Source organism: Sus scrofa, chromosome 1 (genome assembly GCF_054392235.1).
Source record: "Sus scrofa isolate SSC_HxYL_T2T_F1_AM1 chromosome 1, Sscrofa_HxYL_maternal_Yorkshire_Landrace_v2.0, whole genome shotgun sequence".
NCBI lineage: Eukaryota > Metazoa > Chordata > Mammalia > Artiodactyla > Suidae > Sus > Sus scrofa.
The window spans coordinates 264,414,611-264,433,334 of NC_139383.1; the positions used below are offsets into that span (position 1 = coordinate 264,414,611).

At 50.0% G+C, this 18,724-nt stretch overlaps 1 protein-coding gene across 3 annotated transcripts; it reads right to left on the reverse strand.

Moving 5' to 3' along the window:
- Positions 1 to 1,407: 1,407 nt before the first annotated feature.
- Positions 1,408 to 11,601, reverse strand: SLC46A2 (solute carrier family 46 member 2). 3 transcript variants are annotated; one of them, XR_001306580.3, is made up of 5 exons: positions 10,361 to 11,601; positions 8,891 to 8,974; positions 8,375 to 8,531; positions 6,281 to 6,366; positions 1,408 to 2,248 (listed from the first exon to the last, which is right to left on the reverse strand). XR_001306580.3 is itself a non-coding variant. In XM_001928427.7 (4 exons), the coding sequence occupies exons 1-4, from the start codon at positions 11,478 to 11,480 to the stop codon at positions 2,191 to 2,193; spliced, it is 1,419 nt and encodes a 472-aa protein (XP_001928462.2). In that variant the 5' UTR covers positions 11,481 to 11,601; the 3' UTR covers positions 1,408 to 2,190. The 3 variants fall into 3 exon arrangements, 2 of the variants coding, with proteins under 2 accessions (XP_001928462.2, XP_084848585.1); XM_001928427.7 differs by lacking the exon at positions 6,281 to 6,366; XM_084992459.1 differs by lacking the exons at positions 1,408 to 2,248; positions 6,281 to 6,366 and adding an exon at positions 6,474 to 6,837.
- Positions 11,602 to 18,724: the final 7,123 nt, after the last annotated feature.

Genomic DNA, 18,724 nt, shown 5'->3' on the forward strand with positions numbered 1-18,724 from the left:
AACTCTGCCTTCTTCCTAATTGCCTGAATTCCGAATCTGAGTCATTCTTGCTTCCATCCACCTCACCCACTGCAGTTCATCCATCACCAACTCCTGTTGACCTCTTGCTTCCAAATATTTCTCCAAGTCCATCTAACTTTTCTCTATCCCCATAGCTTTAAAAAAAAGAACAGGAGTTCCCGTCGTGGTGCAGTGGTTAACGAATCCGACTAGGAACCAAGAGGTTGCGGGTTTGGTCCCTGCCCTTGCTCAGTGGGTTAACGATCCGGCGTTGCCGTGAGCTGTGGTGTAGGTCGCAGACTCGGCTCGGATCCCGCGTTGCTGTGGCTCTGGCGTAGGCCGGTGGCTACAGCTCCGATTGGGCCCCTAGCCTGGGAATCTCCACATGCCGCGGGAGCGGCCCAAGAAATAGCAAAAAGACAAAAAAAAAAAAAAAAAAAAAAAAAAGAACATTTTTTTCACTCATTCCTGATTTTTTTTTTTTTTTTTTTGGCTGCACCTACAGCATGTAGAAGTTCCTAGGCCAGGGATTAAACCCACGTCCTCATGGATACTAGTCAGGTTCGCTACCACTGAGCCATGAAGGCAACGCCTCCCACCATAGCTTCTTACGCAGTGATGGTCCACCATCCTCCTTCACCTGAATTCCTGCAGGGGTTCCTCTGCCTGGTCTCCGCTCTGCAAGTCTTGCTCCTTCCTCCCTCCACCAGTTCATTCTTGGTGCCGCTGGAGCCCTCTGAGCTATAGCTGTAAGCATTTGCTGTTCCTGCTTCAAACCAGCCTTTCAGCAGCTATCCTGTTACTCTAAGGAGCAATGTTTAGAGCCTCGGCTTTGAGGGTGTTCCTACTTACTGTTCTCCAGTTTCGCCTCTGGCTTTCCTTCCCCCGGATACCCCTCCCTCCATCCCTCTTTTCTCCCCTCACATCGATTTCTTACCTTGGGGATAGTTTCCCCTTCTTGCCTTCCAGCATGTTGTTGTTCATTCTACCCGAAATATTCCTCAGCCTCTGGCCTTGGTAACTCTATTTCCTGTCTTATCCTACACCACATCTTTGGAGAAGGCCTCCCTGCTCTCCTGTGTCTGGATGATACGCTCTTTTAGAGTTTATTATACGATGCATCAGTGCCTGCTGTTCTGTCTGCTCCACCCCCTAGATAATACACTGTTGGGGCAGGTGCTGTCATGGTCTCGCTGTATGCCAGCACCTCGCAGGGAGCCGGGACCTTAGGAGATGTGCCTTCAAGTTCTGAACACTCCCTGCCAGGGATTAGAGACACAGACTCTGAACGCAAATGTGCCGAGATGTACATGCATCCTCTAGCTTTAAGTTTGACCCCAGCCTAAGAATGACCTGTCTGAGTTCCAGAGGGAACCAGACCTCCTCAGCAAGAATGACTCACACTCATGTTATGAACGTTGATTTTATTAGCAGGTGAGGCTGCCTTTATAGTCGTAAAATAGGCTATAAAAATAAGTACCTCAAAATAAAAGGCCTCAGCATATTTCCACTCCCCTCTCCCTTCATTACCTCTCAGTTTGGAAAGGACTGTTGACTGAAGTATCGAATTTCATATAGTCCATTGAAGAAAGCTTTGGGATAGTTGCTTCTTCGAAACAACAAAACAACCCTGAAGCCAAGTGCCAGGGGTCCAGCTCTCTCTGGAGCCGTTCGCAGGTAACACAGGCTCAGGGAAGAAAGTAACTTTCCTTCAAGGTTATATTTTCATTTAACAAAGATTGATGGAATGCCCACTGTTGGCAGTTCTTACCAAACCTCCCCTCCGCATTATCCCTCGGGCTGTTGAAAATGTGGGGCTTGGACTCCCTAGGTGACTAGTTGGCCCCATGCGGGAGGCCTCAGCGAATGGTCCTCGAAGAAAGAGGCTTCGGGGTCTGGTCTGGCTGTGGGTGCAGCCTGCGTATCGCCCGTGCAAGTTGAGCTCTCCTGCCTGCAGAACCTCACCTCTATCTAATTTCAATGTCTGAAAGCTCAGAAAGTTCCTCCATCACCAGGAAAGTGCTTTCCCCACCCACCAGGGAGAGCCCTGCACCAGAGCAGGTCAGTCTGAAGCCAACTCGGGTTTCTTGGGCAAGGAGCCGCTTTGGTCCCCAGTTCCTGGTCTCTTCCTGGGTCTTTGGAGGGGCCCGGCCACGGCTGGGTGTTTTCGACTCCCGCAGATCAGCACCTTCATTTCTCTGCCGTGTCACCATACTGCAACAACGAGGCTTGCTTCGTGGCCACAATGCTGTAAGAAATGGCAACAGGGAGTTAGAAGAGAAGAGCTGGAATGGGGTGACCTTTTTGTCACTGGGAGGCGCTACCTGTTATGACAGCAGAAGGTTGTGGGCGTGGAGGAAGATGGCCCCAGGGAACTTCTCTCACTCCAGCCTCAGTCCTGTTCCCATAACAGCGAGAGCCCTTTGCCTCTGCATTTACCTTTTCTTGGGAATCTCTTCTTCTGCCTGATGAACACCCATGTCTGTCTCCAGATCAAGCTTTGCTCATCCCCAGCAGAACTAGCTGCCGCCTCTCTGTAGCCTTTTCTTTCTTCCATGAATCTTTGCGTGGTTTGAGGATATTTGTAGGTAAATGGATGTGGAGGAAGGAGAACCTCTAGTTTTTCTCAGCTGTTTGAGCTCTGGGCGCCTCAGCTTGGGAAGCATGTAGTAGAGGATGTGATTTAGATTGAGAAGGGGCTTTTCTCCTGTCTTTGAGAAAGTGGTGTTCGTGTTAAGACCACAACTAGATGTGCAGATCAGGAAGGGGGAAGAGCATGAGGGGAGGTGTCTGGGGCTGAAGCATAGCATGAAGAGAGAGTGGTTAGTGGCAGAAATGGGAGGCTGAAGAGGTGGTTGAGGCGAGTGAGGCTGGTTTATGCAGGACCTGGGGTCCACAGTAAGACCTTTGGATCGCAAGGCAATAGAAATAAAAGCAAAAATAAAGAGATCCTCATTGAACTCACAAGCTTTTGCACAGCAAAGGAAACCATAAGCAAAACGTAAAGACAGGCATTCCTGCAGTGGTGTACCAGGTTGGGAATCTGACTCTAGTGGCTTGGATCACTGCAGGGGCACGGGTTCAATCCCTGACCTGGCACAGTGGGTTAAAGAGTTTGGCGTTGTTGTTGCAGCCTCGGCATGGGTCTCGGGTGCGGCTCTGACTCACTCCTTGGCCCAGGAACTTCCATGTGCTGCGGATGCAGCCATTTAAACAAAAGGGGGCGCAACCTACAGACTGGGAGAAATATTTGCAAATGATGCAACCGACGAGGACTTCATTTCCAAAATATACAAAGAGTTCTTCAGCAACAAAAAACAACCCAATTGAAAAATGGGCAGGAGACCTAAATAGACATTTCTTCAAAGGTGACATACAGATGGCCAATAGGCACATGACAAGATGCTCAACACTGCTAATTACTAAAAAAACACAAAACTATATAGTGAGTTACCACCTCACACTGGCCATCATTAAAAAGCCTACAAATTAATGCTGGAGAGGGTGTGGAGAAAAGGGGACCCCCCCCCTGCAGTGTTGGTGGGAATGTAACTTGGTGCAGCCACTGTGGAAAACAGTATGGAGATTCCTCAAAAAACTAAAAATAGAGTTGCCCTGTGATCCAGCAGACCCACTTCGGGACATACCCAGATAAAACTATAATTCAAAAAGATACATGCACCCCAATGTTCATAGCAACACTATGAGCAATAGCCAAGTCATGGAAATAACCTAAAGTCCAACAGATGAATGGATAAAGAATGTGTGTGTGTGTATATATATACATACATATTTATACACAACGTAATATTATTCAGCCATCAAAGAGTGAAATTATGCCATTTGCAGCAACATGGATGGACCTAGAAATTATCATATTAAGTCAGAGACAAATACCATAGATCACTTATAGGGAACCCAAAAGATGACACAAATCAACATATCTATGAAACAAAAACAGATTCAGACACAACAGACTTGTGGCTGCCAAGGTGGGGAGGTAGTGGAGGTGGGAAGGATTGGGGAGTTTGGGATTAGAGACAAACTGGTATCTAGAGAATGGATAAACAAGGTTCTCATTATATGGCACAGGGAACTGTATTCAATATCCTGTGATAAACTATAATGAAAAGGAACATGAAAAGAGTGTGTCTGAGTCAATTTGCTGTACAACAGAAATTAACACAATATTGTAAAGCAGTGCTTCAATTTTTTTTTGTCTTTTTGCTGTTTCTTGGGCCGCTCCCGCAGCATATGGAGGTTCCCAGGCTAGGGGTCTAATCGGAGCTATAGCAACACGGGATCCAAGCCTCGTCTGCAACCTACACCACAGCTCGGCAACACCGGGTCCTTAACCCACTGAGCAAGGCCAGGGATCGAACCCGTATCCTCATGGTTCCTAGTCGGATTCTTTAACCACTGAGCCACGACAGGAACTTCAGTACTTCAATAATTTTTTTTTTTTTTTTGTCTTTTTGCCTTTTCTAGGGCCACTCCCAAGGCATATGGAGGTTCCCATGCTAGGGGTGTAATCGGAGCTGTAGCCGCCTGCCTACACCAGAGCCACAGCAACTCGGGATCTGAACCGTGTCTGCAACCTATACCACAGCTCCCAGCAACTCCAGATCCTTAACCCACTGAGCAAGACCAGGGATTGAACCCACAACGTCATGGTTCCTAATTGATTTGTTAACCACTGTGCCATGACGGGAACTCCAATAATTTTTTTTTTAACATGTTATGCCACCTGGGGGGGGAAAAAAAGACATTTGGGTCTTATCCTAAGAGCAATGAAAGCCACGTGCAGAGCTTTGAGCAGGAGAGGGTGTGAACAGATGTACACTCTAAGGAAATTGTTCTGGCCACCTGGTGGAGAGGATGTGAGGGGAACAAGTGTGTATGGGGAGAGAATGGCTCAAAAGCTAATTTGGTCCCTCAAGTGCTTTGGACTAGGGGTGGAAACAGTAGGGATACAAAGAAAAGGATGAATTTGAGGCCTAATGTATTGGAGGTAGAATCAGCGAGGCCTGCTAGCTTGGAGATTTGGGAAGACGAAGGAGAGGGAGGATATCTGTGACCCTCAGATTTCCACCTGCCTGAGTGCACCTGCTGTTGAATGAGATGGGAAAGACCAGAGGGGAGCAGGCTTTGGAGGCCTCATGAATCAATCTGGGGCACTGAACTGGTAATTTGAAGTGTTAAAGACTGAATAATTTTGCTGTACAGAAAATTTGACGAAATCACCGCTGTAGAGCAGAAATACACACAACATTGTAAATCAGCTACAAGTCAATGAAATAAATTTTAAAAATTAAAGTAGTGCCTGGCCCATAATAAGGTCTATTTAAGTGTTTGCTGTTATCACCTTTGAGAGGCTGGGAGGAGGAGCACATGCTGGGTGCACATGCACTTAGGCTTGTACGTCTCTTTCAGAGAAGAGGAGCCCATTCGCCCATGACGGCCTCTATTCTCTCTGTGAAGCCCAAGGCAGGCTGCAGCTGAGTGCATGGGTGTTGGGTGGCCAGAGGGTTGCAGGTGGGCACCACCAGATTCCCTCAGCATCTCCCTATCGCAGGAAATACTAAGAGCCTCATCAGGTCAACTCACTTCAGTACTAGGAAGGGTTGGGCCCACTGCCCCTTCTTGCAAACAGGCTGTTGGCAGCTTGACCCAGGAGCTTCTCCAAGCTTCCGCCCTCCAAGCCCTCTTCTGCTTCCTGCTGTGACATGTCTTCCTCTGCTTTTATGTCTTTGGAATGCAGCTTTTCTTTCTGCGGTTAGAGTTCTACTGGTCTTTCCTGTTGATTGCACTTAATGAATGATGGTACAGCCTTGGCCTCCGGAATTTTTTAGGCTCTCATTTAGTGACTTTGTGGAAGGGAAAGGTGATAGAAACACTCTCTTCATACCAGAGGTTCTCAACTCCGGTTGTACATCTGAATAAATTGGAGAGCTTTTAAAAATTCCTCTGCAGGCTGCATCCCAGATCCATTGCGTTGGAATCTCTGGGGGTGGGATCCAGGTACCAGAAGTTTTAAAATCTCTCCAGGGTCCAATGTACAGCCAGCAAAGGAGGCTTTGTTCGCCCCATGGGTCCCTCTACCACTAAACGTCTGCAACAGAGGGACACAATTAGCAACTGCTTCTCTGCCACGTACGCCTTCAGTTACTTGATTGGCTCACGATTCTGTCCCTGCTTCTGTGATGTAAGATCATAAACATGCATATTGTGATTAAAATTCCATGCACAGAAGGTAGGCCTGGGTCCAAGGGCATATTACCTGGTACACTGGGATGAGACGTCAAGAGGAGCACGCCTGCTTCATGGACCCCAAAGTCTCAAAGAAGGCAAAGCCTCTTGGCATACCTATCAAGCAATGAAACCGTAGCAAGGACCCAATTATCGCATATGCTCACTGCTTCAATTTGCCTGTTTATATCTCTACCTCTGAGCACATTAACTAGTCAGACTTGTTTTCTTTTGTTTGGGGGGTTTGTTTGTTTATGTAGGTGAAAGAGAGTCTTTCAGCCAACTGCCAAGCAAATAGGACTGGATAACTTCCGAGTGGCCGCAAATCCATTACTCACTTGGACAAAGAACTGGGACTTCTGAGGCGTCTGCATCGCCGCCAGGTCTAGCTAAGCTCAACCCATTTGGAAAAAACTCTCGTGAAAACAGGGGCACATGAAAAGGCCTAAGGGCTGGGCAGGTTGAGGACAGGTCTGGCCCATTCCTAGCCCTTGGGAAGATGACAACTGGACCAAGAGGGGACTAGTATCAAATCTGCTGCTTCGCACCGGTTCTCTCAGCTGTTTGATCTTCATAGCTTCTTCTCAACTAAGAAATAAAACAAAGGGCCTTCATGACTGATGACTCCTGCCTCAGGAGGCTTCCCTTTTTTGACTTTTTGTTCTTTTTTTTCAGGGCTGCACCCTCGGCATATGGAGGTTCCCAGTCTAGGGGTCCAATTGGAGCTGCAGCCCCCCAACTACACCACAGCCACGTGGGATCTGAGCCGCGTCTGCAGCCTACACCACAGCTCGCAGCAACTCTGGATCCTTAACCCACTGAGCAAGGCCAGGGATCAAACCCATATCCTCATGGATACTAGTTGGGTTCGTTAACTGCTGAGCCACAACTGGAACTCCAGGAGGCTTAACTTTCTGTGTAGGCAGGGACCTATACAATGTGATGTGAGAATTCAAAAAAGGCCCTTTCCACCATCCGCTTCCCACTTTCTCCAAACTGCCTTCAATTCTGTTTACTCTGCTGCCTGTAACATCCCCATGACTGATAGGCAGAGCTGTCATGTGCTACTAGGCAGGTCCCTTTTAAAAGGCAAATCTGTATCAAGTCCCTTGCGTCTTACCGGGGATGTAATTTCTTTGACTCCTTTCTCCTCTGGTGGGATTGATACAAGCATGAGAGAACCTTATTTTAGGAATGGATAAAAGGGCCTAAACAGACCAACGCTGAGCTAATATGCAGCCACTACTCCCACTGGCTACTAAACACGTGAAATGTATTCAAATTGAGTCCAACTGTCAGTATAAAATATATACCGGCTTTCAAAGACTTTGTTTAAAAAAAAAATTGATTTTCTAAATTGATGGCAAATGATCTTTTAGATATGTTGAGCCAAATCACATATTAAAATTCTTTCACCTGTTCCTTTTACTCTTTAAACGTGGCTACTAGAACATTTAAAATCACATATATGGCTTGCCCTTGTGGCTCGTGTATATTTCCCCATCCCATTTTGGTGGTGACCCAGGCTGGCCCTCTCAACCACGGCCTGGAGTGTCCCTCTTTTGCTCCTCCAGCCTGCCTCCTGCCTGTTAGCTCCCAGACTTTAGCACTCTCCTTTGACAAATGAGACAGTGCCCCAGAGAGGTCCAAGGAATTGCTCACATCCTACACAAAAGCTCCCACAGTCCAGAGGCCATGAGAGTTCAAGGGCACCGAGCAGAGGCCACCAGCTGCTCAGCAAAGTACAGAAAGAAAGCACTTGGAAGTGAGGCCAGACGAGACAAAGGAGGTCTGAATGGTTCAAGAAGGCTTTTCTTTCAACCCCAGCCTCTGTGATTACAGGGAAGTATATGAGGAGCCTATAAATAAATGGTGTTACAAAACTGCCAGGAAGTGAGCCAGCTTCTTGAGGTCCTCTGTTTATGACCTATGTCTTGAGGAAATTCCTAAATTGCCAGATTATGAGTTTGGGGGAACAGGAGAACTTCTCCTTTGTGAGAGAGCCTGCTCAGAACCCATTGTGTAAAGGCAGAAAATAAAGGCTTTCTGATCATGGACTGGAAATGCTCCAGCCGCCCTTGACCTAAGCCCCAGGCCCAAACGACAGACACCGCTCCCGTCTTACCCAATGGGGATGATGGCCAGGAAGGAGAGGAAGGAGGAGAGCGCAAAGCAGGTGCCCACGAATTTTTCCATGGTGAGCTGATAGATCTCATTGTACACCGTGGATGTCACCACCCCGGTCAGAGCCAGGGACAGCTGCAGGATGACAAACACCTTTCCTGCAAAGGTTACCAAGAAGATTACCACGATGTTAGAGCTGAGTCTCCGGGGTGGGTGGCTGGGGGGGCTCTCAGGAGAACCCCTTACCCTTACCCGACTCCCTCCATCTTCATGGCTCATTTTACCAGGACTCCTGCTTCCATCCTGTGCATGGCAGTGTCTCCCTTCGATTGTGGCTTTGCAGCGGCTCACTTTCTGGGTCTTCCACCCCCTCCCCTCTGGATGGACACCAGTGTGTTCCAGGCTGCTTCTGGGGCTCTCCCCTTGTGCCTTCTGCCAGCCCAAACCCTGTGCCTCGAGCCGAGCGGCTCTGAAACCCTCGAGGCAGAGAGCTTCAGAGAGATTTCCTTTCACTCACCGTAAGAGGAGCCTTTGATGAGTTTGGACATTGCAGATCGGATGGTTGTGATGGGGATGAGAGCGAACAGCATAGCGGCCCGAGCTGGAAAGGAATCACACGAGAACACTCCTCCCTGTAGCCCAGGCTTGGCCAAAGAATACATTAGAATAAAGCAAAAGTCTCTCTTCGAACCCACTCTTCCACAATCCCTAGGTGGCTGGCCTGGGAAGAAGTGGTTTCTCTGGCAGACTAGTGCCCCCCCCTCCGCCACCTCCTCCAGGGCGGGCTGACTCCCCGAGCTTTCTGATGCAGACTCATCTGCAAGGTGGCAAGGCACAGTTGACATGGTGACAGAGGAAGGGTGTCCTTATTGGCAGAGTTGAGTGGTTTCTAGGGAAGTGGAGTGGATGTCACTCAAGGGACTCAAAATCCCTCTCCCTTGCCTCCCGGGAGAGGTGTCCGCCCTCCTTTTCATCAGCACTTCTGGGAGATGGTCCCAGGAGCTTTGGCAAACTGCGTCCAGAAACCTGTGTCACCACTGCCACACACCCCTCCTTCCCTCAAGCCCTATTTGTCATCCCTGATGTGGTGTGCGTGTGTGTGTAAAAGAGAGACAAAGAGACAGACTGGGGTGCATGGAAAGGGGTATTCTGGTTCTTGCACATGGCGTGTTTAACTGGGAGCTGGCTAAAGGTAATCTTGCTGTCTTGTGAGGTGTTTTTCTGAGGTGTGTGACTCCAGCCAAAGGACAGTCTCTGGTAACCATCTAGAGTTCTTTCTAACATGTTAGCCACTTGCCAGCCACATGTGACTAAATATGAAAAATTCTGTCCTTTAGTTGCATAAGCCACCTTTCCAGGGCTCCAGAGCCACACATGGCCAGTGGCTACTGTACTGGACAGAACAGACACAGAGCATTTCTGTCATCACAGAAACTTCTATTGGGCCACCGTTCCGGAGCTCTCTGCTTGCAGGTGCCTGGCCCGTGTCCTCAGAGAGAAGAAACTTCATTCTGCTTCCTTGAGGGAGGGTATTACATTGGCTGTGGAGGGCATTGCTGGAGGATTTTTGTCTGTTTTTAAAAAGCCTGTGCTTGACCTGAAATGGTTTCAATTAAGGGGCTTTTTCTGCTGCCTTAACTTTTTTTTCCCTTTACAACTGGGGAGAGGAAACTCAACCCCATCGCCTTCACCCTGAAGCCTCTCCTACTGACTCCAGGCACCACTGACTACCTCTCCCTTGATGTCCAAGAGTTATGGATGCCACTCTGGTGACATCACAGTGGGCAACACCACAATACAGATAACACCACACCATACAAGCAAACTCAAGTGCAAATCATCCTACCTCCCTTGTACCTCCAGGGACCAGCTATAATCCCTGGTGCTGGGCTCAGACCCCTAGACCACTGCTTCCCTGCTGTCAGCCCCATGACTCGGGGGGGCCAGCAGTGCCCTCATCCTGCCTCCCCAGGAAGGCCAGACTCACCAATGTAGAACATGTACGTCTCTTTCACAAAAGCCAAGAGGAGGGCCCCGGACCCAAAGGAGACCATCCCAATCATAATCATGGTTGTGTCGCGGAAGCAGCGGGAGAAGACCAGGACGCCCAGGAAGCTGGTGATAAAGATGGTGTACCCCGCAGCCATACCGTAGCCCACCTGCACCTGGTTCCAACTGAGAGGCTCCCTCAGCACAAAGAGGGGGATCACGTCCACCGTGCCCACCACCGCCAGGTCATATATGATGGCACCCACAAAGAGCAGAGCGATGATGGTTTTTCGGGGCCGTGCTTTTCCAGGAGCCGGAGGGTGCCCCACTACACTCTGGCTGGCTGGCTGATCAGGATCCAGGGTGCGATACGTGCCGACTGTGCCCGACACTGTATCCGCTGTCTTGCTGGGCTTGGCCATGGATTCAGGGACTTTCAGCACCAAGAGGCTGTAGAAAAGGGCACAACTGGCACAGCTCACGCTGCAGGCGGTCAGCACCAGGCCCTGCCTGCTGTGCCCAACCATCTGCTTGAAGAGATGCCCGGAGACCATGCTGCCACAGAAGCCCGCCAAGCCCAGGATCAGGTCAATCAGGATGAGGCGCAGGGAGCGGCGGCCCTCGGAGGAGCCGAGGGACCCCAGGGCCATGACCCCCGACCAGAACGCTGAGAAGCCACCGCACAGCCCGTTCAGCGCCGCGGCCCCGTAGAGCATCTCCACCGGCCAGTCCAGCAGCACTTTGAGCAGCAGCGCGAGGCGGGAGAGCAGGAAGCCCAGCAGCGGCACGCAGATGGCGATCTTGCGGTGGTAGCGGTCGCTGAGCCAGCCCAGCCAGTAGGCTGACAGCAAGGGCGTCAGGCCCATCACAAGGTTGTAGATGATATAGAAGTTGGAGAGGGCCCTCTGCTGTTGGTCCTCTAGTGCCCCCCTGGGTGACGGGCTGGCGCTGTGGTTGGAGAAGGCCCCGACTCCGAAGGATGCCTTCACCACGAGGAGCAGCCCCGCGTCGTAGAGGGAGGTGGCCACCTGGTTGGAGGCCACCACCGGCTCGATCCAGGTCCAGACCTGGAGGCGGGGCAGGGGGCCCCTCCACGGGCAGATGGCCCCGGGGCCCATGTGGTCGGATAGGGAGATAGGAGGGTGTGCACACTGGCAGCTGCTCCCGAGGACCGGGGCTCAGGCCGGGTGCACGCGGGAAAGAGGGGAGGCGCGCAGAGCCAGGACGCGGGGCGCAAGTGACAGCCCACAGCCAGGCGGCGGAGTTCAGGCCGAGGGAACACGGGGCCGCGCAGCCACTCCTCCCCAGACCAAAAAAGGCCGCGCTCCGCCCCTACCGGCAGCGTGGGACTGGCAGCCGCCCAGGGAAGCCAGGCGCGGGGAGCGCACAGCGAGTCGTACCCCCACGCCCCCGGGTCACGCTGCTTCGGGGAGCGCGGCCGCCTGACCGGCTGATTTCCCCTCAGCCCGGCGTGCCAGGACCTCGCGCAGGTCGCTGGACTCATTCATCTAGGGCTTGTCCTGACCTGAGACCCCAGGCAAGGAGCATAATTCTCCGGCAAGGCAGATTTGGGTCGGGGTAGGGAGTGGGGTGGGGTGAGGGGTGCCTAGGATGCTGCCTGGGATCCATGGGCTCGGGGAGAGGAGGGTTTATTGGGAGTTTAAAAGCAGCGGGGACCCAAGTGCTGTCGGGAGCAGGGCAGCAGTCTGAGAAAAGTAAAAAACTCAGAAGTGCTAACAGGTCTCTTTGGGATCCTGATTTCCGTTCTTTTATATTAATACCCAGCAGTGAGAGTAACACTCTGGGATCATAGAGCATTTCTGCCTTTTTTGGGGGGAAGATTTCTAATTGTTTTCCTTCAAAGCTACAGCATTTTGCTTCAAGGGTTCCCGTTTCTCATGGCCTCATCAACACTTACCTATTCTGATAAATAGCCATCCTGACAGGTGTGAGGTGATACCTAATTGTGGTTTTGATTTGCATTTCCCTGAGATTTAGTGAAGTTGAGTATTTTTGCATTTGCTTGATGGTCATTGCTATACCTTCTTTGGAGAAATGTCTATGCAAATCCTTCGCCTGTTTTTGTTTTACATTCGAGGAGTTCTTATATATTTTGGAGATGAACCCCCTTTCAGGTATATGATATTCAGTATTTCCCCCCGCCCCCCTCTGTTTTTTCAGAGGCATCTACGGCATGCAGAAATTCCTGGGCCAGGGATCAAACCTGTGCCACAGCAGTGATAACGCTGAGTCTTTAACCTGTTAGGCCACCAGGGAACTCTTTCTCCCATTCCATAAGTTGCCCTTTCTCTGATTTTTCTTTTGCTGTGCAGAAGGTTTTTTTTTTTTGTCTTTTTGTCATGTCTTGGGCCGCTCCCGCGGCATATGGAGGTTCCCAGGCCAGGGGTTGAATCGGAGCTGTACCCCGCCAGCCTACGCCAGAGCCACAGCAACGCAATCCGAGCCACGTCTGCAACCTACACCACAGCTCACGGCAACGCCGGATCCTTAACCCACTGAGCAAGGCCAGGGATTGAACCTGCAACCTCATAGTTCCTAGTCTGATTCGTTAACCACTGCGCCACAACGGGAACTCCTGTGCAGAAGTTTTTAATGAGATATAGTCCCACTTGATTTTTAGGATCTCAAAGAGAGATTAACACTCCTATGTTCATCGCCACCATTCACAATAGCCAAGATGTGGAAGCCCCGAAATGTCCATTGACAGGAAAAAACATGAGGTGTATACATACAAACACCTGAATGCTAGTCACCCTTTAAAAAGGAGGAAATCCTGCAATTTGTGACAGCATGGATCAACCTTGAGGACATCGTGCTAAGTGAAATAAGCCAGGTGTAGGAAGACAACTACTGATTTCCCATGAGGTCTAAAACGGTCAAATTCAAAGAGTGGAAAGGCCATTGCCCAGGACTCGGGGCAGAGGGAAGGAGAAATGAGGAATTACTAATCAACAGGCATAAAGTTTCAGCTAAGCTACATGAATAAGCTCCAGAGAGCTGCTGTGGGTTGTATTTACGGGCAGCAATAACATATTGCACACTTAACAGTTTGTGAAGAGGGTACCTCTCAGGTGACGTGTTCTTCCCACACAATTAGAAAACAAAATCCCCCCCCCCAAACCCAAACAAACCTCAGGAGCTGCCAGGCTCAGCCCTTCCTTTAAGCCAAAGGCCTTTCAGAGAAGAGGCCCCCTTTGAGCACCTGGATTCATGGGCCCAGAGCCAGCATCGGCCCCAGCCTGGAGGCTCTGGCCTCAATCCCAAGGCCCAAGGGAGAGGGGAGGAGGGCTTGCCAGGTGTCCCCTAAAGATGCTGAAACTGGACTCTGGCGGGGGCGGGGGGGGGGGGTAGATCCTACAAGGACAGAGTCACCAGGTTCATCTGCTCCTTAATAAAGTCCCAAGACCCTTTCTGTTTCTTTTCAGTGGCTCTTCCTCCGTTTCATGGGCTCGCTGCCTAGGACTGGGTGGAGACCTGCTTCCTCCTTTAGACACACACTTCTGCAAAAAGGACCAGGGTAAAGGGTGCAGCGGCCACGAGGCACCATGGAGGTAGACCTGTCTTCTTCCAGGTCCCCCCCAGGGATGGAGAGTCAAAAAACACTCAACCGCTCTCCCTGTCTGCTTGACCCCAACGCAGCCATGGTAGCCCATGCGAACCGGAACCGGAAGTCACACAAGGGGGAAGACTCCAGCATTCCCAAATGGGTAATGCCTTTGTGGGAAGAGGGGCTAAACTCTCAATGATCTTGTGTGGACAGGTGCCCTTTAGGTAGTTTTCAGATGAGCTGGAATCTTCTCTACTCCTCCCTGTCACTGCTCAGCCTGGTGTATCCAGGCCTGGTCAGCTGCGCCTTCTGCTGAGAGAAGCCCTCACCTAGTCTCCCCTTTAAGAGGTGCCCTGTAGAGCTGGCCTGGCAGCCCCTCAAAGCTTCCTCGCTGCCCTCTCCCTCACCTACAAGCACCTTGGGAGGTACTGGTTTCACCCAGCCCAGGCTGGGCTCTCCCACTCCATTCTTAACCCTGTTCTTCCAGAGGTCACAGCAAAGCAGTCCAGCCAGCCTGCTCCTGTGAGGGGCAGAGGCTCCAGTGGCTGGGTATGTTATGGGGGAAGATGGTATTCAGCAGGCAGATATGGCCCTGAGAACAGCGCTGAACCAGATGGACCACTATGGTCATTTAATCGAAGGGTCTCTCTAGTCTTGGGATTGCTGATAAAGGACAGCCTTTGTCCCCTCTGGGGTGAAGGGTGGCATCCACGGTGTTTTACTTCTCCCCATCCTTTGTGAAACCAGGGAAATTTGAGGGGCCTCAGATTCACACCTCATCTTAGGACCTAAAGGGAGCTGGGTCCTCATGATGCTGGCAGGCCCGGGCCCCTCCATGTTGGGACCCAAAGCCTCTGGTCCAGAAATGAACTAGATTTGGGATCTCTCCTAGTTTAGGCCACTAAGGTTTCAATTATATTTTCATCACGCCCCAAGCTCCCTTCCATCTTTGAAGGCCGGCTCCCAGCAGAGTTAGCACCTGGCCATCCCCCATGGCTGAGGCTACCAGCAGAGCTAGCCCTTGGGCCAAGGTGCTCCCTGACTCTGCCACTTTAGTCTCTAGGTTAAGCATGGCTTCATTAAACTGCACAGGTGAGGAGTTCCCGTCATGGCTCAGTGGAAAAGAATCTGACTAGTATCCATGAGGACACAGGTTTGCTCTCTGGCCTCGCTCAGTGGGTTAAGGATCCAGCGTTGCTGTGAGCTGTGGTGTAGTTCCCAGATGCGGCTTGGATCCCATGTTGCTGTGGCTGTGGTGTAGGTTGGCAGCTACAGATCTGATTTGACCCCTAGACTGGAAATCTCCATATGCTGCTAGTGTGGCCCTAAGAAGAGAAAAAAAGACAAAAAAACCAAAAATGACAACAACAAAAACCAACCAAATACAAAAGACAAACAATAAACCGCACGGGTTAAATTTTTTTTTTTTTTTTTTTTTACACTGATCAAGTCACACTATTTGAGGAGAAAGGGACATTTAAAAAAAAAAAGGAGCAGCAACATTTACTGAGCCTTTGCTATCCACTGAGCACTTTATAGGAATGAATTTAATCCTCCTGAGAAGTCGTCACACTAGTCTATCACCTCCTTTTATGGGTGGAGAAACTGAGGCCAGAGCGGCGGAGTGATTTGCACAAGAGCACACAGCTAGTAAGTTGGGGAGCCAGCATGTAGCACTGCTCTATGGAGAAAATACAGGTAAATACAGGAATTATATTTGCCGGTGTCTTCTCAGCCGACATAGGAATGTGGCGAGGAGCAAAAGCACGTTCATCATGATGAAATTACTGTTGATCAACAGGCGTTACATAAGGGGAGAGGAGTAAGAGTGGATGGAAGTTGACTTATTGAATATACGTCCCAGACCCTTCACTTAGTTCCCTTCAAAGAGGAAATACTTCTATTTTCTTAACAGATGGTCCCCAAATTCATTTTAGGAAGGAATAGTCTTTGTCTGGGAGTTCCTGTCGTGGCACACGGAAATGAATCCTACTAGGAACCACGAGGTTGTGGTTTGATCCCTGGCCTTGCTCAGTGGGTTAAGGATCTAGCGTTGCCGTGAGCTGTGGTGTAGGTTACAGACGCGGCTCGGATCCCGTGTTGCTGTGGCTCTGGCGTAGGCTGGTGGCTACAGCTCCAATGGGACCCCTAGCCTGAGAACCTCCATATGCTGCAGGTGTGGCCCTAAAAAGGACAAAAGCCAAAAAAAAAGGAATAGTCTTTGTCTGGAAAGTTTGAAGGTGACATCCCCGAGCCTGGATTTCAGCTGTGGAGGTGGCTCCAGAGACGGGGGTGGAAGCCCTGTGCCTGAGGTCAAGAGGAACTTGCCTGGTGCCCAGAAAGGGGGGGGAGGGAGGGAGCTCAGAGGAGGGGGAGGAGGAAGACAAGAGGTGGGGGAAGTGAGACTCAGGGCTCTTGATGAGAATGGGAACCCCCATGTCCGGGTGCTCGGAGGAACTTAATAGCAAGGTCTTATAGGGCTTTCAGCTGCTTGCTGTCTCCTGTGGGTATAGGAAGCTTTCCTGCTGCCTCGGTTCTTTGGAAGAGTCTCTGCATGAATGTTTTGTGTGAGCGGGATTTTTTGGTTTTCCTGTTGGTGGAGGCTGGGGAAGCAGCTGTGATTCATGTCTGGATTGACACAGTGCTGGGCAGAGATTGTGAGGAAACAGGAGGAGAGGGGACCACAGGAACGCCAGTGTCTCCCAAGGACTTGCTGATCTCTAAGACGGACTCGAGTCTGACACAGGCTGTGGACTCGGGGAGTTAAGCCATTTGGCCCAGATTTTGAGGGCCAGGGAGACCCTCACAGCTGACAGAGGCTGCACGGATGGGAAAGGCGTGCCTCTCTGTCATTGATATTTTAGGGGCTAGAGCCTTTTCCCAAGACACAGCCAGGGAGGAAAGGCTATCCTCCAAGATGTCAGTACGTAATGGAACAAAGCAAAGATGTACAAACTCATCCTAGGAGACCTTGTCTGTGACCATCCAAGAATGTTCTAGAATTTCCCCAATGGCTGGTCCATCCCTATATGCTGGAGGCAGCCCAAGTCCCCTTACCTGAGCACCAGCAATCCTCTAGTTATTATTTTACTTCCCTTGTATAGCTGCTTACAGGAAGACAATGTGCTAGTTATGTGACTACGCCAAATATTTTCTCATGGTAAGACAATATATTGACATTGATTTTTCTCTGCCTCTCTAATTTGGTTAATGTGGGCCACTATCTGGAAAATGGCTTCCCTCTCCACATGCTGATGAAGTTTTTTATTCTGTTAAACAGAGAGCTAGGTCCCCATCTATAATAAATGATCAAAATAATGAAAGCCACCCATGGATCCTCTTGGGAAATGGTTTAATTGGCCATTCCCCCTCAAGGTGCCACCCGAACATTGCCCAACTTTATAGATGAGGAAACTGAGACTTAAGTCATTTGCACAAGAATCCAGAGAGTGAGGAATTCAAATCTAGGTTTGTGTGACTTCAGAGCCTATGCTATTTTCACAATGCTCCATTTCTTTTTCTTTTTTGTGGCATATGGAGGTTGCCAGGCTAAGGGTCTAATCAGAGCTGTAGCCACCATCCTACGCCACAGCCATAACAGCGTGGGGATCTGAGCTGCACCTGCGACCTACACCACAGCTCATGGCAACACTAGATCCTTTACCCTCTGAGCGAGGCCAGGAATAGAACCCATGCCCTTATGGATATTAGTCAGGTTTGTTAACCGCTAAGCCACAACAGGAACTCCCACGATGCTCCATTTCTGATATAATTGTAAGAGATACTTTTTTTTTTTTTTTTTCATCTTTGGCTGCCTCATGCTATATGGAATTCCCAGGCCAGGGATCAGATCCAAGCCACAGTCGCAACCTAAGCTGCATCTGGGGCAACACTGACTGGGGATCTTTAACTCACTGTGCCCGGCCAGGGATTGAACCTGCGACCCAGCACTCCCAAGACACCGCTGATCCCATTGAGCCATAGCAGGAACTCTGAAGAGATATTTTAAAAGGCATTTGTTGAATATTTTCCATCAAATACCCCGAGCCTATTCCTATCTAAGATATTTTCAAACCCAGTTGTTTTATTTCTTTGCTCAATCATCCTTCCACCTTCCATCCACACATCCATCATTTACAAGTTCTCTGAAGTGTCAGGCCCACTACTTGCTACCAGAGATGCAAAATCCTTTGCCCTCAAAGATCTTTCAGTCTGAAGGGCTAGCCAAAGGCACTCTACAAACACTTCAAATCCTGTTTCACACATTAAGTCACTGATGCCAGGTCATGCCTCCTCTTTCAAAGATTCTGGCTTAACAGGATTCCTCGCAAGCCCAGACTCTGCCACCAACCTGAATGGCCTCACAAACAACCTGTTCAGCACGGTAGAAGACGACATTGGGTCCCCATGCTGTACAGTGGGGGGAAAAAAGTGTGTTGGGGGAAATAGCAATAAAAAATAAATTAAAAAAAAAAGATGACGACAGACATCTGTTTTTACTGGCCAGCCTGCATTGACTCTTCAGGTAACAACTGCCCATTTTTCCTCTGATGAACCATCTTCCAAGTGGAGATGAGACTCAGGTCTGGCCGGTCACAATGATTGGTTCAAAGATGGAAATGTAAGCCAAATTTGGACTAATAAGAACGAGGTCCAGGACTCTGGCTTAAATGGTTAGGAAAGAGACACTTGTTCTTTTCTACTCATCTTAGACTGGTGAGGATGAAAGCCTGGTGAGAGCGGCCGGCTGCCATTTTGCTCCCACCAGAGACGAGCTTGTCTGAGAATGGAGCC